At 40.8% G+C, this 22350-nt stretch overlaps 2 protein-coding genes across 4 annotated transcripts in view; both read right to left on the bottom strand.

Moving 5' to 3' along the window:
• The window catches only part of MIPEP (mitochondrial intermediate peptidase), a 71717-nt gene extending 59801 nt beyond the window's left edge, over window positions 1-11916 (bottom strand). The window contains exons 1-6 of the mRNA XM_061374436.1: window positions 11737-11916; window positions 8757-8930; window positions 6433-6521; window positions 4268-4354; window positions 3309-3372; window positions 1331-1513 (exon numbers count right to left, since the gene is read on the bottom strand). Of these exons, the coding sequence (XP_061230420.1) occupies window positions 1331-1513; window positions 3309-3372; window positions 4268-4354; window positions 6433-6521; window positions 8757-8930; window positions 11737-11901 (762 nt within the window). The 5' untranslated portion in view covers window positions 11902-11916. The remainder of the gene's footprint in view (window positions 1-1330; window positions 1514-3308; window positions 3373-4267; window positions 4355-6432; window positions 6522-8756; window positions 8931-11736) is intronic.
• A 1939-nt stretch (window positions 11917-13855) lies between these two features.
• Window positions 13856-20072, bottom strand: LOC133223614 (complement C1q and tumor necrosis factor-related protein 9A-like). 3 transcript variants are annotated; one of them, XM_061374437.1, is made up of 5 exons: window positions 19906-20068; window positions 19229-19380; window positions 16681-16872; window positions 15326-15388; window positions 13856-14731 (listed from the first exon to the last, which is right to left on the bottom strand). In XM_061374437.1, exons 3-5 carry the CDS (start codon window positions 16844-16846, stop codon window positions 13926-13928), a joined length of 1035 nt encoding a protein of 344 aa, XP_061230421.1. In that variant the 5' UTR covers window positions 16847-16872; window positions 19229-19380; window positions 19906-20068; the 3' UTR covers window positions 13856-13925. The 3 variants fall into 3 exon arrangements, with proteins under 3 accessions (XP_061230421.1, XP_061230423.1, XP_061230422.1); XM_061374439.1 differs by lacking the exon at window positions 19229-19380 and having other exon boundaries at window positions 19906-20072; XM_061374438.1 differs by lacking the exon at window positions 19906-20068 and having other exon boundaries at window positions 19229-19860.
• Between the last annotated feature and the right edge of the window lie 2278 nt (window positions 20073-22350).

Consider the following 22350-nt stretch of genomic DNA (forward strand, 5'->3'; position numbering starts at 1 on the left):
GGAAGATTAAAAACTCCCATTTGATATAAATTTAAAAAAAAAAAAAAAGTGAAGGTGGGCAAAAACGTTGCCCAGAGCAGTAATGGAATGTCCATCCACGGAATGGAAAGTGTTCAAAACTCAACTGGACATGTCACTGAAAAACCTGATCTACTTGATCATTCTCTGTACAGGATCAGATTCAAACTGACAAGCTCCAGAGGTCATTTCCAAAGTAAACTGTATGATTTCCAAGGAGCTTCTCCAAAGACCTGGCTCAGAGGACTGCATTCTGTAATTCATTAAATGAGTTTTTTTCACCTATCTGGTTGTCCACCAGCACAGACTCTAATCTCCTACCTTGGATTGCTCCATAACCTTCCTAGGAATCAAAGTAAAGCTGCCTGTAGTCCCCCATTTGATTTTTCTGACCTTTCTGAAGGTGGATGGAATATATTATTCACACCAGTCATTGTGGTTCTTCCCTGATCTTCACTGCCTACCAAAGACTGCAAGCCTTTCGAGGACAATAGCCAGTTCTCTCTGGACCCCTGGATGCATCCCATCTACTCGCAATAACTTGTACAGGTCGAGTGCTCTCAAGTAATCCCAAACTACATCTTGATCAACTGCCGGTTGTACTTCTCTTTGAACCCCTTTCCTAAGCACAGGGAGCTGGGAGAAGTCACTGGCTAACACTGAGGCAAAGAAAGCAATCAGCATCTCAGCCTTATCTGCACCTGCTGCCACTAAGTCACTCACCTTGTCCTTGTCTTTGTCCAGCCTTTTAGTACTAATAGCCTCTTCTTCTTGCCTTTGATGTCCCTTGCAAGTATCAACTGCACTTGAGCTTCGGCATTTCTGACAACATCCCTATATGTACAGGTAATATTTCTAAATTCCTGCCCTGTATCTGTACCTGCTTCCACCTCATGCCTGCTACCTTTTGAATATGAAGCTTTGTCAGGAGTTCCCTGCTTGCCAAGCCTGGTTTCCAATATATTTGCTTGGCTTTCTAAGGATCATGATACGCTTATACTGAATATCTTACTATCCCTGTGTTATTGAATAAGCTGAAGTCTGCTTGCCTGAACTCTGCTTGCCTGAACTCCAGGGTCAGTATTCTGCTCCTCTTCTTCATCAATCCATTCAGGATCATGAAACAGATCATCACCTCCATTATTTCACAGCTGCTACAGCCAAGGCTGACATTTATTATTATGTTCTAAATCAGTTCTTCCTTGTTTGTCATAATATTATAATTACGTATCATATGCATTTGCCTCGGTAACAAGTAAAATAACAAAATTTTGTTATACAGTATGACAAAGCAAACTCAGGGAATACACACCAGATCATCAGGACAATCAGCATGCAGACCACCAATTTGCAAGTAATTGCCTTCAGCTGAAAAATTACACCAAATATGCTCTGGTAAAACATGTTTGTCAATCTTGTTGGGAAGGTGAGCTCCTGTCAGGAATTCATTACATAAATCCAGTATTTTGACGTTGAGATTGACTGCCTTTTTACGCTGTAAGAAAAATAAAGTACAAAACACACAGCATCTTCAGTACAAGCAGAACTCAAAGGTTCTAAAATCTTAAAGGACTTTTCCAGAAATGAAGCAGGAAATACAACATTTAAGATTAGACCTACAGCATCAGCAAAATCCTAACATAGGGCTAAAGTCAACAGGATCAGATGCTCATACAGATCTATAATTTCATACAGGATTGAAATTTGAAAGCAAACACCTGTGTTTCTGATGTAAGAAAATATTACAGTGGAGTTTTAGAATAATTTAGCTAAGCTTTGCTAGCTGCTTGGCAAGCATTTATAAAATTATGCTTAATATGACTGCTACGGAAAATATAGTGGAGGAAAAAAAGGAAGCATCATTGAGATGGATAAATTCCACTAGTGTCCTGAAATACATGTGGAATTACAATTCACTTGTTACTGCTTGTATTGCACTATTTCCTATACACCAAAAAGCATTTGTGGTATTACAACCTTCCCCTGAGGAGATTGCAATTTAGGGTGTTATCACCATACATTACAGTATTTCACACTGTTTAACTTTACTGTAAGATCTGCTTCAGTGAACTTGCTTGTGTTAGTAGAGTATGCTTTCTATTGCCTGTGGGTTCACAGCTCAAAAGGCAGAGGGTATAGATACAACATACTTGTAAAGCCCCCAAAATTGACAAAACCTGTCCTCCCATTCCATCCTTACTCTTAAAAACACATCTTTTGAGTTTTATTTCAGAAAGCAGAAATTCTTTGTAGCAGAAGTAAATCTCAACGACAGTGAAGGATTTCTGAAGTCTGAAATGAGAACTGAAAAGAAACACTGAGCAGCAAGGATAGAAGAAAAGTGAAATAGGTAGGGGAGGAAGAGGAAAATGCGCAAAAAATAAGGTGCAAATAAAATTTTAAATGAAAGGGAACGAAGTACTGTAGAACCAACAGTCAAATCAGAAACAAAACGCAGAGTCAGGTTTCAGAGTTGTTCTTTGCACAAAGATAACTTTGAAAATATATTCTAGAAGCATTTTCCAGGTAACAAAACACAATCAATCACAGCCGTAATCTTCAGAGTAACTTTGTCACATAAATCTGGTAAAAAAGCCTTCGTAGAGGTCTTTTTGGGCAGGATGACTCAAATAAACAAGGTATTAACTTTGTACAGGGACATAACCTAGGAACAAACACCCAATAGAGCATCCATACCACAAAGCATGGTGAAAGCTGACTGTTTTGGCAAATATGATTCTGGCTACCGTGAAAGCATGTAAAAGCTCCAAGAGAAGTAGTCAGACCATGCCCAGACACTCAATTTTGAACAAGATTCACAAATTCTGATTACATGAGCACTAAAGGAGAGCCTGGCCACACACCTGATCCTTTCTAAAACACTCTTCTTCATTAACCTGTCACCATAGGGCACCAAGTGCTGCTTGCCCTCCTCTGTAAACAGGCTGTTCAGACAGCTAAGCTACTATTTTAAGTATCTGATGCAGGCACCAATCAAAGAAAGCAGAACCCCAGGTTTTGCTTACAACTCTTCAGAACAAAGGAACAATGAGGGACAAACTAGGAAGAACAGCCAGCTAGTACTTAAAAGACCGTTAAGAAACACATTAAAAAACAAGTGATTTAAAATAGCCAAAATTAATCACTGCTGAGAAGACAAAATTCCACAGAGGGCAATGGGAATCTTGGAAGACAAACTGGCCTAGAATCACAATTCATGTCCCACACATTTTATTATCTGGTCTTTGGTAGTAAGACAAATTTGTTCATATATTGTAGTCAAAAGTTACCTTTTCTTCATCCAAATGAATGCCACTGATTTCAAAATCAAACATAAAAAGTTCTGCCACTCGCCTAAAAATATAGTAAATCCCTGTTAAAACAGCCTCATTTGACAATAAGCATAATTTCTTAACAGATTTTGTCCTTACTAGTTATTTAGGTTTCACGTCTTTTACAGAGAGTAACAATACTTATATGAGTACTGTTATTATGGACACAGACTCCCTATGTTTCAGGTCCAGTTTACTCAGTGAAGCAGGATTTTTCCATTGTTGTTATTTTAGTCATCTGCATTGAAAATATACTTCAAAATAATTCCATTACATTAATCTAGATGTTAAAACAATTTTTGCATATTACCATTTTAATCTGACACTCCATTTATTCTAACAAGTTAGAAAAAGACCTCTTCAAATTTACCATCCTTCACAGTGGTGAAAGAACCAAACTTACTCAACTATTAGGCTTGTCTAACCATGGCAGGGATGAAATAATTCAAAGGTATAACTGAATAAGCAGCTAATAAAACATTTTACAGCAAGCATAAAGTAAGCTTTAAATAAATATACTGATAATCTGGTTTAAAAGATATAAGACTATAAACTGAAATCGAGTTATATAGTCTGTTCCCTGGTTTTACTGCTAAAGCACTGATATATACACCACAGTGCAGCACCTCATTTTAATCAAAATGGTGTTATCGAAGAAAATCTTAAATTCTCATTTTTGGTTTTTATAGATCTTAAACATATTTCATGCTGTACAGTCACAGAGACATCCTTGAAGAATACACAACTACAGGCTTCCTAACTCCTCTCCAGATAATTTAACAGTGATGATTAGGTTAGTAACAGAGATGTAGTATGTTTTCCAGTTCTAGTAATTAATTTAAGGGAATACAATATAAGAACGTTAAGGAATGATATATTCCACCTAAACATCAAAATTTATAAGCATTACTAAGTACCTGGTTTCTGGATCTAGGGAATTCATAACAACTTCATCAGCTAGCAGACGTCTCAAACTCTGACACAACTCAACATCTGTGTTTAATCTGGAAAGAACAGAGTAAAAGAATCACAAATTAACAAAAAACACTAATATTTCAGTCTCTTGGTATTAGTCATTCAAAGGCAGAGCTTAAAGTTTATTGAAATAACATTAAAAAATGAGGACTGTATTTTCAAAATGCTTTCTGGTTCACAACCACACTTTAAATCTACAAAATTTGTACACAAATGATGTGTCAAAAAACTGGCATGGAAACAGGTCTTGTGTGTCCAACAGGAAGATACTTCTGGATGGCATTTTGTGGCAAACATGAGCAAGTCTAAGACTGACAGTTTATTTTTTATGCACAAAGTCATGGCAAGAGCATAAGGGTGGGAGAACTGTTTTCTCACCCTTATTTTGAAAGGACTCCATTAAAGAAAAATCTGTGCTCAAGTTTGCCATCAAATAAACATGCTGCTGGCTGCCACGGAAGTAAACTAATAGCATAATATCCTCAGAACATTTCCTGATGCTCATCACTATACCTGGGCCCAACAGTGTCATGTCTATCCAATCTGGGGTCATGTTAACTACAAACATGCATGTTGACCTGGATTACTGGGTGGGAATCACAGTGCAGAATAAAACATACATGCATAGATCGGCAGAACTGCAGGAGGCAGCAGCCCTCAGCCTTTATAGTCCCAAGTACTAACTTCTTCAATCAGCTGACATGCAGGAAGCCTCTACAGCCCCATTGGTAAAATGAACTTAATAATTATCAATAACCAATTTAGAGGCAGGAGACTGTAGTTCATAAAAGGCTCTGCACAGAAGATGATAAATAAGAAGCCCAGCACTGTCAAAAAGTGCCTACAAGCAGATATGTATTGTAGTAGCTCCTGAGGGATACCTTTTGTTCATGAAAACAAACACTGAACAACAGTTTTGATCATTTACAGTAGTTTATGAGCCTACTGGGTTATTTTGTGAATATTTTCTTATTTCTACATATTTTAAATCTGAAGTAGCATTCAGGTATTAAGGTCCTGCTATTACAGATGATGGTGTGTTCAATCGAATCATGTATTTCAAAGTTTTGAAAAACCCAGTTTCAAATGAAAGGCTTCCCAAACACACTGGGAAGACCAAATTCAATCTTATATTTCTCTTTTTAGCTACCCATGTTACTCACAAGGCTTACTAAATGAACTGATGCACTGCTGTACTAGACTTCACTGCCTCTACAACTTACCATGAGGCAGCAAGTTCACTAGTCACTGCCTCCACTGTTACAAGAGTGAAGCAGCAGGCTGGGTCACTTTCACAGTACTGCTTGATAAAACTTTTACTTAAGAAGGCTGCTCTTGAATGCCACAGGAAGGGAAGGTACCAAAAGGACACTATTTGCAGATTAAAGATCTTCCCTTTTCACTTTCTCTGCAGCAAGAGCAGAAGAGAAGCAAATCGATTCACTGTGGTCAAGGACCACAGGAGTAACTTTCAGGATTTACGTGTTAAGATATTAAAAAAAAAAAAAAAAAAAAAAAAAAAAGACCTGTAGAAAAGCCAAAGTTAAGAAACAGAAGTCTTTAGGAACATGTCCTGTGAAACGGGGTTTTAAAGCATAGGCATGCCAGAGTAGACCAGGCATATACCACAGTCCTAAACAGACACATTCTCAAATTCTTATTTTAACGGGAAACTGTCCTCTTTCACATATGCCACTCAGTGGCTGAAAGTCAAGGGACCAGCAAATCAGAAGAGAAAGGGCTGTAAATAGTAATAGCTTAAATCTTAAAAACAAATTACTGTTTTGTACATGCACTTTACAACAGCCAGTTAACTGTCACAAGTCCTAGAAAAATGTGGCTTTGAGTCTCACAGGTTTCAGTGACACAGAGTCAGATAACTTAAAAACTGTTCAGAACATAAACTGAAACTAAAATAGAAAAGACTTTCATCAGATACTGTAACAAAGCTAAATCCTTTAACTATCTCTAACAAGACTGAGGCTTTATTCTCATGTGTAAATCTTTCCTACATATTTTTTTTGTTCATTGCTGCTGTCGTAGAAGATCATTCACAAATTTTTAAAGATGCATATCAAAACAGCACACAAAAAAGCAGAACACCTACTTCTCTACCATAGTACCAATATTCCTGCAAGCTTCTTCAGCAGCTTCTCTGAATGCAAAGTCAGGATGGGCAATTTTCACAAAATCCGCCTGGCAGAAGATAAAAACAGTGAGGCAAAAAGACAAATTTAAAAGATCTTCAATTTTAAACAAAGTTGTACTCAAGTAGTTCTACTGACATTAACATTTATGTCTAAAGTTCTGTGCAATCTATTTGCAGAATTCATTTTTTCTAAAAAAAAAAAAACTAAAAAAATAAAAAAAATCAACCTTATTGGAAAACTGCTGACAACTATTACAACAGACAGTGAAATGTGTCTTTCCAAAGAATGCATGTAATCCACCCACTTCTTAAGAAGATTTTTAGTATGCTGGGTATCTTAGAGTCTTTACAACATAGGGATACTCCAATGTATTTAAATGTTATTACAAAAGAGGGGTTTTTTTAACCAAAAAGCACAGCTAAGAAGAAAGCATACCACCAAACAAGCCCAGGGTTTGTTTTTTTTCAAACCTTTTTTAATCTTGCAAATGCACCATCAAGTTATACTTTGACATCATTACCTAGTGGGAACAAATATCATTAAAGAGAATACCCCAAAGTTCTTTTGGATTCAGAACAGGATTTTTATTTGACTTACTAATTTAAGTAAGTCTCCAAATACTTAAGGGAGTTCAGAAGGCTAGAAAGATGCTAAAAGGGGTCTGGCTTGACTTTGTTTAACAGTATGATTGCAATTTGATTAAACAGGTAACTTTATAAATGTTAACACGCTTGAGATTTTTACTTAGAATCATAGAATAGTTAGGGTTGGAAAGGACCTCAAGATCATCTAGTTCCAAGCCCCCTACCATGTGCAGGGACACCTCACACTAAACCATGTCACCCAAGGCTCTGTCCAACTTGGCCTTGAACACTGCCAGGGATGGAGCATTCACAACTTCCCTGGGCAACCTGTTTCAGTGCCTCACCACCCTCACAGTAAAGAATTTCTTCCTTAGATCTAACCTAAACTTCCCCTGTTTAAGTTTAAACCCACTACCCCTTTTCCTATCACTACAGTCCCTGATGTCCCTCTCCAGCACCCTTTCAAATACTGGAAGGCTGCTATGAGGTCTCTACGCAGCCTTCTCTTCTCCAGGCTGAACAGCCCCAACTTTCACAGCCTATCTTCATACAGGAGGTGCTCCAGTCCCCTGATCATCCTCGTGGCCCTCCTCTGGACTTGTTCCAACAGTTCCATGTCCTTTTTATGTTGAGGACACCAGAACTGTACACAATACTCCAAGTGAGGTCTCATGAGAGCAGAGCAGAGGGGCAGGATGACCTCCTTCGACCTGCTGGTCACGCTCCTTTTGATGGAGCCCAGGATATGGTTGGCTTTCTGGGCTCATGTTAAGTTTCTCATCAATTAACAATTCTTAGAACATCCGTTTAAAATCCTTTATAATATTGACAGAATAGGTGCTGAATGGCACATCTGAATTTCTGCCAATCACCAAATTGTTTCTAGACATGGCTCTGTATCTTTAAAAATATAAATCTGTCTTGAATCTAAACAAGAACAAGGAACAAGATTTGAGAACAGAAAACACACAGAGAATTCAAATGTGAAAACCAAAAAAATTCAGTGACCTATTTACTAAGAACTGATTTCAGTATGAAGATTGGATCTGCTTCCTTCAAGGGAAGAGCGATGCTACAATAAAAGATATACTTTGTACTGCTCTCTAGAAACTGTTTGCCTAAAGTGTTTTGTTAAATGTAACATTTTCTGATACAGAATATCAGACCAAGTTTTCTAATTCTGTGGACAACAGAAACTGGAATCTAGGAAATACCTGTATTTTTTCTTGTGTTAATAAAAGGCAGTTCTGTTCAGTTTCATCTGCTGCTTTTAATCTGCAAGTTCTTTATGGACCTTCACCTATAAACTTTCATAATTTAAAAACGTGTATTGCAGCTTCGAGAGCAATCCCCTGCTTTACCTAATGTAAGTTACACTGGAAAGCTTACACAGTGATATTACATCAGAAATACAATTTTTCTTGTGGCCTTTACATTATTTTTACTTCTGTATAAATATTAGCCTGACAGCCTGACAGGATTTGTAGTTACCTATCATTCAGTAAAAAACCTCTGTAATTAACTTTCAATCAATGTAATTTTCTGTCTTAGCACAAGATTTCACAGACCTGATCTTCTATTTAGTGCAGTGCAGAAAAATGATGAAATGGAATAACATGGTGTAAGCTTACTAAGACAAGTTAAAAGAAACTGCTTTAAGTAATAATAATAAAAATAAAAAAAAAAAAGTAGCTTACCAGGTCTGCTACTCTGCACAAGCTATCTGAAAGCTGATCAAAGATCATTATGGTCTCTGGCCCAGGTGTGGCTGAACATGCCTTCTGCACTAGCTGTTCTGATTCTTGCAATGCTTTGTCTTGTGCTTCTTGAAATCCTTCTGGGCAGCTCAGTTCCGGAACGCCAAACAGACCCTGCAATGCAAAACACAATGAAAACACCTAAACATTACCCTCTTCTATTTCCACCCCTTTGCTTCAAGATGTAATTATCACCATGTGTCCTGGGTTCAGCAGTAGCAGTCATTTTTTTCCTTCTTAGTAGCTGGTGCAGTGCTGTGTTTTTGACTTTCAGCCTGGGAACAGCACTGATAGAACCAATGTTTTTAGTTGCTGCTCAGTAACGTTTACTCTGACCAAGGACTTTGTGAGTCTCATGCTCTGCCAGGGAGGAGGGGAAGCCAAGAAGAAGTAGAGACAGGACACCTGACCCAAATTAACCAAAGAGGTATTCCATACCACAGCACATCATGCCCGCTATATAAACTGAGGGCAGTTACCCGGAAGGGCTAGATCACTGCTTGGGTCGGGCTGGGTATCGGTCAGCAGGTGGTGATCGGTTGTATTCTCTTCCCTTGTTATTTCCCTTATCCTTATTATTATCGGTGGTAGCAGCAGTGATTTGTGTTATACCTTAGTTACTGGACTGTTCTTATCTCAACCAGTGGGAGTTACATTCTTTTGATTCTCCTCCCCATCCCTCCAGGAGTGGAGGGAGGAAAGGTGGGGAGTGAGTGAGCGGCTGTGTGGCTCTGGGTTGCCAGCTGGGCTTAAACCGTGACACCATGGAATTTTACCAAAACAGCGCCAGCTACCATATTGTGACACTTCACTAAAATGTTCCCACATGAGTGTCTCTGTAGAGAGAATAGTCACAAAATGAATCACAGACACTAGTATCACATGAAAACATCTTCGCTTCCCAGAGCAAAACCTCCCTAAGGCTCTCAGGACTGCTCTCAGCAAATCTCAAGAGTTCAACATCAAACCCTCACAAATCTGCCTCTTTTCTCAATGCATTTTTTATCTTGCTTCAAAAGCATGGGCACCAGAAAAATTCTAAAAAGCCCATCTACATCCTGAAATGAGGTAAAGTCATCCCTCCGAAGCAAAAGAGATTTATCAATGAATGTGAGGACTAAGCAGGAGTGTCAAAGCAATTAATGTACTGGCCAGCTGCTGTAGATATCAAGCAATAGGACAGTTAGTAGTCTCAGGGTCATTAAATAAGCCCAAATACTGGAAACAGATTTCAAAGGAATGATGAGTAACAACTCAAAAACATTATGATATGACCAGTTTTGTTCCTGAAGTTCTTACAAAGCCCGGCTCTGTCCAACAGGGCAAGGTAAACACTGCCTTGTGCAGGGTAGACACACACAGCAGTTATTTCCGTCATTTGGGGAAGGGAATTAAAGAGGTCCTGCTGTAGATCAAACAAAATTGCTAACACACCCACTACAGAGGTTCCACGATATACGCCTACAATAGTAAAAAAAAAAACAAAACAAATCACTTAAAACAGCATCTCTGCAAACAAAAGGAACACTGAAAAAGACGTGTTTGTTTATAAACATATACATGTATATAAACAAGTACACTCAAATGTAAACATAAATATACGCATCACTCTTCAATAGTGCTTGCTGTATAAGAGTCTCAAGACTACCCTTTCACTAAGCTCCTCAGTCAGCTGATGCAGGGTCCTGCAATTTCCCAGTGAGGTTCTGGCCTTCCTGCTGCTCTATATCACCACTCACCCTCCCAGGTGCGCTCCTCCTGCACATGTAGTCTTCTATGAACAGAAGGTATCTTCTCTTAAGAGATAAATTAGCCACAGAGCAACTCTTCCAAGATGACACCAAGCTTGATGTGAAAATATAAAAATTGCCAAAAAAAGAAAAAAAGGAACAATTAAGCCTGGTGCAGATTTCTGTGTCTTTAACAGTGTGGCTGCATGGCTGCTGCACTATTCTCTTTGCGTGGCCTCAGCCTTTACACCCTACCTGTCCTAGCCTCTTCGCAAACCTGAAATACACATCTCTATTCCCAAGTAACTGAATACCCTCTCTGTGCACCAAGCAAATCCAGAACTCATTCCTAGACCAATAAATGCACAATATTTAACTGAATTATTTCCCTGGAGCAAAACTTACACCAGTGGGTTTGCAGAGGCAGGACAGCCTGAAGAAAAGTTTCCCAAACAAGTGTTGGATTATAAACAGCAGTGAAATTTGTCCTCACTAAACCCCTTAGTGCCAGGGTGCAACAACTTCACCAGCCTGGGCACCATAGCAGGAATAGTTGAGTCAGCAGACTAACACTAGGATTTTACAGGTGTAAATATTCCACACACACTCTGCCATGGAAAGGACTCATCCTATGTTGTCCAGGAGCTGGTTTAGATTCTGGGCACTCTCACTAACAAACATATCCAACTCACTCCAAAAGAAATAAACCAAAAAGCCCGAGAGGTTTCACCAACCCAGAAAACAACTGTTTTGGTTTTTTTTGCCACAAGCAACTGGATGTCAAGAATGACACCCACACAAGAGGCTGTCAGCTGTCGAAGTGATTTTAAAGCACTGCCATTGTGCAACAGTGCACAGACAGGACACTGACAGACTAAAAAAAGACACAGACAGGTAAGAGCTAGGAGTGGAAGGGGTACTGTGTGTATAGTCTCTATTGAGGCTCTAAGCAAATGTTTCAATAAACAAGGCCGTCATTTTCAAATGTTGATGTGTTCAGAAGAGAGAATGTTTCGGTTCATTAGAACCAAAACAAACCCTCACGAGGCTGTAAGGACCTAACAGCCTTAGCCCGGCTGTCCCCGCCACCACGAGTTAAGCTTTAGAAGCCAGAATTACACACAAGGAAAGGAAAGCAAAGCGCAACGCTGCCAGCAGCAGGCCCCTGCCCTTCCCATCCCGCCGCTCACCGTCTCCCTGCCCGCCGAGCTGCCGCGCAGCTGCTGCTTCGCATCGAAAGCGGCACCCACCGGGCACCAGCTGGTGCTGACGGCCCGGCGGCCCGGCCCCGCGGCCCGGCCCTGCAGCGCCCTGCTCAGCGCTGCAGGCAGCGCCCGCCGGCAGCCGGCCAGCATGGCTGAGCGGCACAGCTTGGGCCCGGGGAAAGGCCCAGGCGCGCCCCGCTCCGTGCTCAGCCACGACCTCCGCACGTCAGGGCCCAGCGGAGGAGGAGCTCGCTGCCCCCGCCTCCTCTCAGCCCGCCCGCTCGGCTGCCGCGTTCTTCCCCTGGCCGTTCCGGCGAGGAGGCGCCCTCTGCCAGGGGCTTGTCTCGGCGTTGCGGCAAGGGGAGGGCGCAGCGGGCTGGCACCACGGGCTGCAGGACTGGTGGGAGGAGGAGCCTCTGCCGGCGGAAGCTTCTCCTAGGTGTTTTCCAGTTAAGGGCGGTTTGTAGCGTTTCTTGGTCAAGATGCTTCATACACAGCCTTGGTTTACAGGGAAAACATCTCCTCTCACTGAAAAAGTCACAAACCCCTTTTTTCTGTCTTAGTGTCCTAGTATCTCCCTCCCTGTAACCCAGCCGACAAGGGAAGTGCAGCTGCTTTTCCCGAAGGAAACTCCTCCCACCATGACCGTTTTGGGTCTATGGTCCACACTCGCGGTTTGACAGCTGTGAGGATGTGTCCATGTTCCCTTGCTTCCCCAGCAGCATCAGGGGTGACAGGAACCCTGGCGTCATACTCCTGCGTTGCATTCGTGCTGAAGTTCACGATGCTGACCTGTGTCATTTCGCATCTCTGCTTTATTCTCTTTTAAGGGAGAGAGTGAGACTTACCAGCATCTTTTGGATTTTCTTAAATTGTTTTTATATATATATTAAATATATACTAGTTTTAGGGGGAAAGGGGAAAAAAGGATTCCAACAAAATTCACAAAAATGAAGGTTTCGTGGCACATGCCATATCTCTCGATCAGTTCTCCAGTATGTCTGCCTCCATGTTGATTAAAGGTTATCTCTCACTTGTGAGAATTTGTTTTGCAGAGGCTAAGTACAGCAGTGTTATGCTATATTTTTGCACCAGCATTGGATATCTGCCCACATCAGAGAATCCACACCGCAGTTCCTTCGGTCACTCCATTTTGCCTGATTTCAGACCTTTTGTTACACAGAGAGCAAAGAACCACGTTTAAAAGCTGTAAAATCCACCTAGTTGCAACAAAACTATCAAGCTGTGAAACGGGGCAAGCAGCCCCTATGGAGATCTCAAACTGCACTAATTCCAAGTTTAAAAATCATTTTGAAATGCTTGGATCTAAACCAGTCAAGTCCATCTACACATGCCACCCAGAAAGATATCAACTGGCTTGGAAGTAACTGCTGCTTAATGTTTATACAGGATACCAGGGACCCAAATCTCATGATTCCAGAACTTGAAATTTTATCTTCTGTTTAGGCCCACTTTCTTTTAAAACAGTTGTCCTTCAGAACTTGTGTATGCACCCTGTGTAACTACAGTAAGTCAGCAAACCAGTCATGTGTCAAGCCCAGCACTGCAGATTCCTTAAAGTTGTGCTCTCTTGCACAGAAGCTGCTCCTGGAAACAGCTCTTCCTGTTCCTGGAACTGTAGCCATAGAAACAGTTTATGCACATTAGGACTTTTTGTTTGTTTGTTTTAGTTTTAAGCAACAAAGCTAAGGACAGCAGATTAGGAGAGTTTAATAAACACCTGGTACCTTAAGACTGGGAGAAGAAAGTGTTTATTTCAAACTCTTCTGAGTATGACTTTGAAGCCTTAAAGCTTTGTTTTAGCAGCTGGTCATGAAAACTTCAGCACAGCAAGCTGTGCAATGAGCAGTTGTGTGCCTGGTTTCCTACATATACACGTAGTGTGATCCTGCACCTTCCCAATGTGATGACTTCAGTAAAAGAAGGAAAACAAAAGAAAACAAACATAAAAAATAATCAACTTTTACGACTTTTAGGGAGATGCCTAGCTGGTCCCAACCTGCCCCACACTCCTATGTCTCCCTTTCGGCTCTCAATGTAGTTCTCTGGCTGATTTCTGTTTTCTGTGGAATCCAGCAGAAACTGGACAGCAGATAACTTTATTAGGGAGGGCTGAAGGACAGAGACACATTGTATTCCCAGATAACATGGAGTTATGTGGTGGGCGATGGCAGCGGCTCCAACAGGTCGGAGGTGCTGAACAGGAGGAACCCAGAGAAGGTGGTATCATCATCAGCATCTGCAAACAGCCCATTGAAAGTCTCTCCGTGGTGAGCCTGCAGCCACACCTCGTCTCCTCCCTGTAGCTCCAGGATGGCAGCTCCCGAAGCCTGGTCCTCTCCACTCTGGTACCTGTCCACGGTGTGCAGCATCTTGATGCCATTTTTAACTAGAGCTACTCGGACGTTCCTTGAGTAGACAGTGATGTGGTAGGTGAAATAGTAAACACCGGGGTATTTGCAGGTGAATTTGCCAGTATCTGAGTTGTAGTCATTTAGACTATTGTACAGTACCTTGTCAAACTTGATCGGGCGATTTGGAGGGGGAAATTTGGTGGCGATTGTAAGGCCGACACTAAAAGCACTTCTTGGTAGGACTGCTGGGGCACCTACATTCCCCTTATCCCCTCTGTCTCCTTTCAAGCCTCTTTCCCCCTGAACTCCTGGATTACCCTGTGGCCCAAGATCTCCAGTATTACCTTTAGGACCTGGATTACCAGTTGGGCCAATTGGCCCTGGGAAGCCAACTCTTCCAGGATGGCCAATGTCACCCTTTGTCCCTTTTGGACCTATGGGCCCAATGTCTCCTTTTAACCCCTTTTGTCCTTGCAGTCCCAACTCTCCCTTCTGACCCTTGTAACCCACTGACCCTATAATTCCTTTCGGTCCCAGTTTCCCAGGTCGTCCTCTTTCTCCTTTATCTCCTTTGTTCCCCTTCTCTTCAACAGTACCATTTGCTCCTAAATGGAAAAAAAAAAGAGAATTACTCTAAAGATGTGCAAGTCCAGCACCCAGGTTACTGAATTTGTGCAGAAATGATGTGATACCACTTGCTCAATGACTGACTCCCTGCATTTATGCACAAACTGCTCTGCTCATATATGTCCACCTGACAAGGAGACATGCTGCATACACATAGGTTGGCTAAACAGTTGAACTATATAAACAGCATCTATTTTTAGTGCATAATTTAACTTCTACAGTTTCTCTTTAAAGTCCATTTTCCTGAAGCTGAATACTTAGCTACGGGATCCTCACTTTCTTAAGGTAACTGCAGATGCAGTGTCTTCCTCAGCAGCTGACAAAAAAGATCACAGATAAGGAAGGTAGGATAAAACAGGCTCAGTGAACAAGTTGCAGGGCATCAGGGGCAGCAGGGATGATTGGTGGTGGCAAATTCATCTTGTATTGTCAGCATCTCTGTGCAGCCTCTATTACTCCTGGAAAAGATTTTTTAGCCTTTATGGTAGTTTCACTACAGCTAGAATGTGTAGTGCTCACAAACACAAGGGCAGCAGGTGGCAGATAATAAATTGAAACACTTCTGTTCTGACCTCGTTCGCCTTTCTCGCCATTTGCGCCATCTTTTCCTGGACTGCCAGGAAGTCCTGCTTCACCTAGTACAAAAGAGAAAAACAGATTTCCATTAAACAATTACATTACTAGAAAACTTTGTGTGAATCCTTCTCTAATCCTTCGAGGCTGGCTAAGCAGTAGTATAAAGAGTAGTCTTATTCCTGGTTTTTAATGGGTGCCACTGCTGGTACTTCTATCATATGGAGAGACTGACACACAGCACAGAAACTCTGCTTGAGGATAGTGCTTTTTTGAGACAGAGGAAATGCTAGGGTTATTGAAGTGTGGAGAGGAGCTACACCCTGGTCTAAACCACTAATGTGAAAACCTCTTGTCCTATTGTTGCTGTGATCCATGGAAGATACCATCAGGAAAAGGTGGAAGGGTTTATCTGATAAGGACAAGTTTGATCCAGATTGAATTGTGCAGCTGAGTTAACCAGGCCCATGATGACAGTTTATGCATTAAACCATAATGCCACCTCTATGATGCCACACAATAGCTGACCTAACATAAAGCCTGTTGAGGAAAAGTTCTCCCCCAGAATTTTGTGAACAGATTTGAAGCAGCAGATTTGCACTTGTATTGTGTTTTGCATTCTGGGGTTGTGACACTTCAGATGAAGTGTTCTATCTCCACATGCTCACAGATTTACCACTTCGTGTAACCCTGGTCTTGATATTTCATCATGAATACAAGGGCCATCATTAAGCTAAGGTTTAAAGTACTATGGGAATTATTAGCTTTAGGATGCTGAGAAGATTACCTCTGTCTTCAGTATCACACAAACATCTTTATTAAAGCCTGTTACAGTAGACATGAATCCTATACTGTTTCTCAATAGTCTCTATTTCTGAACTTCCCCTAGTGGCTTTTGAGTTACAGCAAGTAGGCACACTCAGAAGCAAGTCCTACAAATGTAAAATATAGATAAGAAAGAGAAATCTTCTTACCGCTACACATTTCTTATTACACTGAACAAGGTACCAGTTGTTGGGGTTTTTTTTACTGGGCTTGAAGCTCTTCACAGAAATGTAATTGCTGTCAGATATGTAGGAGTAGGTTTACAGGCTTTAAAATTTCCCCAAAGTGGAAGGCAAAGCCTTTTTTCTTTTGTTTTTATCCAATTGACCTGACCTCTCCATAGTATTAGCCATCCTGCTTTCACTATTAGGTCTTTATATTTCCTTCTTCAAACAAGTGAAAGACGAATATCTGAAGTGTTTTCTGAAGTCTAGGCAGAATAATCCCATTAATGCAGTGACTACCGACAGCTTCAGGAATGAATGACATTGCATTTGATACATTAAATCATTTATTTTGACGACAGTACCTGTATCTCCCTTGTCGCCTTTTGAACCATCACGTCCATCACGACCAGGTATGCCATTGTGCCCAGGATTGCCAGGGATGCCAGGATACCCTTGGGTGCAGACGTCCTGGTTTTGTGTTTCTGATGTGCTGACTACAACAGCCAGCAGTATAATCCAGCTTTTCATTCTTTAGATGGGCTATATGATTTTGGCTGAAAATTTAAGAGAGAAATGTACATCTGCCTAAGTCCACCTTATAAGCAAGTGCAGCACGGTGGAGGGATGAACAAAAGGAAATGGCTTTTCATCATGTCTGTTTTGTTTTGTATTATTTATAGGTCTCTATATAGCATTCAGTACAGTCCTGGAGATTTCTGAGTATTATTTCAAACAATAATTTAATGGGAATGTCAGCCATGGTGGCATTATTCATTTGAAACACTAGCTCAGCTTTATACAATTTAAAATATTCCTTATTCCTGTTATATTTAAACCATGAGTGCATTGATAAAGACTAGATTTCATGGATTTGGCTGAATTTAACCCAAATCTCAAGGTCATAATAAAAAGGCATCTTGGGCAAAAGTGATCACCTCTCCCCACCTACCCCCATCCCCAGCAATTACAGCAAAGAATATACACTTGCAGTGGCTATTTGCTAAAGAACTTCCAGTGACCTGTCTTACTCCAACCAAAGCTCTAAGACCCCCAATGCCTGGCAACTCTTCAAGTAAGTATACTAATAATGTTGTTGCTGTCCTAAGCCCAAATCAACAGTTAAAATATCAAGTCTTGGGGTGTGAATTGGTAGGACCAGCAATCTCACGTTCATACACAAGGATTCATACCATGCCCTGTTTCTCTGAGCTGTAGTTTTGCTTATATAGGCATTCTCCTTGTTCATAAATCTCTGTATACATTCCTATAGCCAGAACAGTGCCCAGAGAGGAGCTATTTCATGGCCATTGCTGATTTTTGGAGCCATACAGAAGCGTGTCTACATCTCCCAGCTTCCTCTTTCTTATTTCAAAGACTTCCTCTCAATTGGCACCTTATGCATTTGGAGTCTGTAAGGAAACCCTTCTCTCTGAGCTCCAAACTTTTATCAGTGTTAGCCAGTTAGAACCCAGTATCTGCCTAACAGCTTCTTAAACAAATAATAAGTGAGCTAGTCAAACGTAACGAAGAAACAGCAGAGGTCTTAATGCTCACTTTTCCATCCACACTTCTCCCTGTAACCATTTGTGACTGCAGAGTTGTATCTCTTATCTCCTGGGTGCTGGAGGAGTAGCTAGGGCATTTCAACCTCCTAATTCAGCACAAAGAAATCATCTTTTTCTTTCTCTCTCTCTCTTTTTTTTTTCTTTTTTTTTTTTAATTTGAGTTAGTCATCTACTGGGTTAATAGGTTGAATGATCTTAGAGGGGGTCAGAGCTGGAGCAGGGTGAGATGAGGGCAAAGATGTGAGGGATCAAATAAGAGAGTTTTTTGGCAAAAACAAGTCTTTAATCTGGTTCTCCCCCTTCGTGTAACTATGCTACTTAAAGTCCCTCTTACACTTCTCTTTTCATTAGTGTCTCTCCTATATAATGTCTTTTAATGTAGGCCCACCAAAGCAAATTAGTATATAATTCTGGACACAACTGATTTAAGTGAGTTTAAGAGCAATTAATGGGAAGATATTAGACTGAGGAACAAAAAATCAAATAGCCACATTTTATTTGGATTAATATTCATAAAGCCCTAATGCACAGAAGCTTTAGCTGTACAGGTTAAGAACTTATACACATAAAAGTGATAGAATGAGTAAATTTTATATAATTGGCTTTTGAATTTGTTTTTTCATTAATGAGAACTTTATACTAAGGTCAGTATTCCTTTTGAAATATGAGCTAGTATTGACTCAAAAAAATTATGTCTTTTGTTTAATCTCTTCACCACCATTTTTCAGTCTTGTGAAACACTGCACAGCAGGGCAGCAAAATACCATGTAGCGAGAGACTAGTATGTTGCCAATAAGAATAATTACACCGTTAGTAATATTTGATCTAAATATTCTTTGAACTTAATTTATAGAGGAAGACCTTAATTTTGGTACACATTTCTTAATTTTTTTATTCTGTCTTTAGAAAAGTTCCCTATTTTGCAGCTGTTGTTGGAAATGTGATTTATGGTGACTTTGCCAATGGTCTAAAGAGCGATGCTGAAAAAATCCAGCATCAAAATTCCACTTTGTCTGCTGCTGCTGGCTAGAACTAAGTAAAGCTGAAAATAGATTAAATATTTGCTACTTCTGAGCTCATTTACTGCCTTAGTCAGAGGACTCCAGAGGAGTGTAAAAGGAAGAATTGCTCTGTATGATGTTGTTAGGATATGATGCACCCCATGGAGAAGCCTGACAGTCCTTGTCTGCTGACAAAAAACACAATTCCCTGTTGTCTAAGAAGGGAATGTGTCTTGCCTAAGGAATAGATAGTTTGGTCCCCACACATGCACTCCTCTCCCAAACCTGACAACATCAACTTCATCATCTCTACCTCATCACATATATAGGATCTCTGATCTTACCTCATTCACTTTGTACTTGCAGTGTTTTTGATCATCTTTAAGCAGAGCATAAAAGCTTCATGTAAAGGAAGGTGAGCTCCAAATATGTGCCTTGATGACAAGCATTTGTTTGGTCACCAAATTCTCACAGGTCAGTGATTTAATTTTGAGAGCTGTTCAATAATTAAAACAGGTTTAAAGTGGAATCTTCCTATTTATTCCAATATTAAGCCGAAGTGCCCTGTACTTTGGCTTTTGATGCCGTTATGTAAAAGAAAATTGTTAAAGTGGATTAGTCAGGCTTTGATTTGCCTGTTCCATTATACAAATACATTACACAAATGTTAGCTTGGTTGGTTTGTAGGATGGAAGGCATGTCTTTTACTATTATTGTGCTGCAAAAACATGTAATAAATTTAGTTCACGTATCAAGCAATTTACAACAGAATTACTGACAAAAAGACTATAGAAATTAAAAATAACAATGCTGTGAACATGTCATTACAAATATTAGGTGATTATGAAAAAGAAGCAACCAAATTGAATTAAAGTAAATAAACTGAATGCCAAGGAAAGCTTTTCATGTGTAATTAGCAGGCTCCCCATCTAGCCATTCAAGCATCAGTCAAAGCTATTGTGCTACTGAATTATCTACTATTGGTAACTAAATTTGAAGAAGCCATGAATTGATACTTAACTGTGTCTTCTTGAAACTACTGCAACTTCTGCTAAGGACTAGTGGAAGTAAAGCAACCGAGCATACCAACTCCTTAAATGATGCTTGTGAACAGTGAAGGATAAAACCAATAGTAACAGGAGTTAATGTGTTACAGGACGTGGCCTCAATTCACCCATGTTGGTGCAAGTGACTGAAAACACTGAGTTGCTTCCCCCACTGCGAAGATATGACGTGTGTGGTCACCTGTCAAATGTGAGGTTACGTTATCGCACAGCTCACAGCGAATTGTGTTTGCTACGGTCTTCACCACCACCCTGTGGTAATAAGGAAATATCGCAAGCGTTATGGTACCTGGGACATTGCCTCTACTGTGCTCTGAGGAAGGACAATGTGCAGCAACTAGCTGCTCCACTTGAATGAACTTCTGCAGCCAAATTCTTCTGCTGTGCTAATTGAGAAGAAGAAATGAAAGCCATGATGGGAGAGCTGGTGGCTCTCGGGGGATAGCACTGGGGGCCTCTGGGGACATGGCATACGCAGCAGCAGTCCTGCGGCGGCAGGGTCCTCACACTGGCCCAGAAGAGGCTTTGAATTTTACAGTGACAACAGTCATGGCCTGTCTGTCCCAATCCTGAGGTGGAATGACATAATTCATTAGTTACACCTACCCTGATGGACTCTGCAATTAGTCTGGTTTGATTAGTCTGCTTTCTTATCAGAGAAACAAGAAAACTGTTGTAAGAATGGCCTTAAAGGCAAGCATTAATATTAGGTGCTTTTCTGTGTGCCTTGTATCATCACAGAATTATGCCTTAGGGATAGTTTCATAGTAGCAAAAGTTCACTATTTGCTCTTAAAAAAACATTGTATTTGAATAGCAGAAGATGCAGGGATTTTTAGATTGACTGCTGTGCTAATTGCCTTTGTTACGAGCTGAATATGGTGGTAATGCCCATGAGATAGATGGCTACTAAAAGAAGATATACCCAACCTTATTAGCAGAGCACCTTCTAGATACCTTTTCAGTCTTTCATGAGTCATTATCTCAATGTCTGGGTATGCTTATAGATAAAGGCCATGGTTAACAGTACTTATCCAATATGACTACTGACAGTTCACTTCAGTGCATGTACTGGACCATCTTATTTCCAATAAGCCGTTTAACTGGCCAATAACTGGCCGTTTCTTATTTCCAATGTGGAAGCCAGGAGGAATTTGTTGTGCACCTTGTTCTGCCAGCAAAGTCCCTCAGGAGCACCTGCTGCTCCTCCTTTTCCCAGAAGCAGTTTCAGCTTTCCAAAAATCAAACAGTTGATAAATCCTACATCATCTTGTGTTTCTTGTCCAAGCAAAACTCAGCCCTGGAAGGGCAATGGCAGTCCTTGCTCTGCTAACCTCTGCCCTCTCAGATTTGCCCTTCTGCATTTGGCTGACACCAGACCCCAGTGATGTGGACAGCTTTCAACCTTCACCTGTCTGGAGTGGTTTGTCTGTCACTACTGGTAGCCCACCCTGAATGTTTAAAACGTTAAAATTCCTTGGGTAAAACCTTGCCATGTATCATCACCTCATTGTCTCCTATCCTACCCCCTTCACTCCCCGCCAAGATGCACAACAGAAGTGCAAGATGTAACATAGAGGGAGGGTGCAACGGGTGTGGATCACTTGTCTGCTTCAACCTGCTGTAGGTGCTAGCAGAGACATCATCTGGGGGTGCCATATGAAGTCTATAAAGGGGGTGTAAATATACACACACATGCACATATATATATATATAACACATACACACGCAAGTCTTTCTTTTTTTGAAACCAGAACCTAAATACCTAATAACTTCAGCCCTCAGTACTCATCTGGAAACCATAAGTCAGTTCTGACTGCAGTGAACTGAACCTAACACAGACCTAAGATTAAAAATCCCCCATATGCTGACAGTTTATACAGTTTTGACATATTCTCACGATTACATGTTCTCTAGCTAATTAGAATAAGTGAATTTTGAAAAACATTCAGAAACACACTAAATGTTTGCATGCTTCCCTTACATGATGTGCAGTTTTCAGGATTCAGCCTAACTGCAAAAGCGTAAAGTAAAATGCACGAATGAGCTCACCATGGCCAGAATTGCAGGCTCCTTAGAAAGCCTATTGAGCACAATGTCCTGCTCCAGTGTTTGCTCAAGCTATGTTTTTCAGTCATCCAATCTACCTCACTAAGTGCTTGACCATGCCTTTCACTTTGATCTGGGAGCACTCAGCACACATGGGAGGCCTGGGAAACTCTCAGCTTTGAGGCAAACCAAGAAACAGAGATAAGAGCTTGGACAGTGGAAGGAGGGGGAAAGAACTGGCAAACCCAGCTATTCTTACCAGCATTTGATCTCACCAAAGCACTTTTGATGAGAAGATTTCAGCGAAGTGTGTTAAAGCTCATGTGTCTCCATGAAACAGTTTTTGACGTAGCC

This window comes from Neopsephotus bourkii, unplaced genomic scaffold, assembly GCF_033783945.1.
Source record: "Neopsephotus bourkii isolate Nb327-2 ecotype Australia unplaced genomic scaffold, CSIRO-AGI_Nbou_v1 NB_1638, whole genome shotgun sequence".
In the NCBI taxonomy this organism is placed as follows: Eukaryota; Metazoa; Chordata; class Aves; order Psittaciformes; family Psittacidae; genus Neopsephotus; species Neopsephotus bourkii.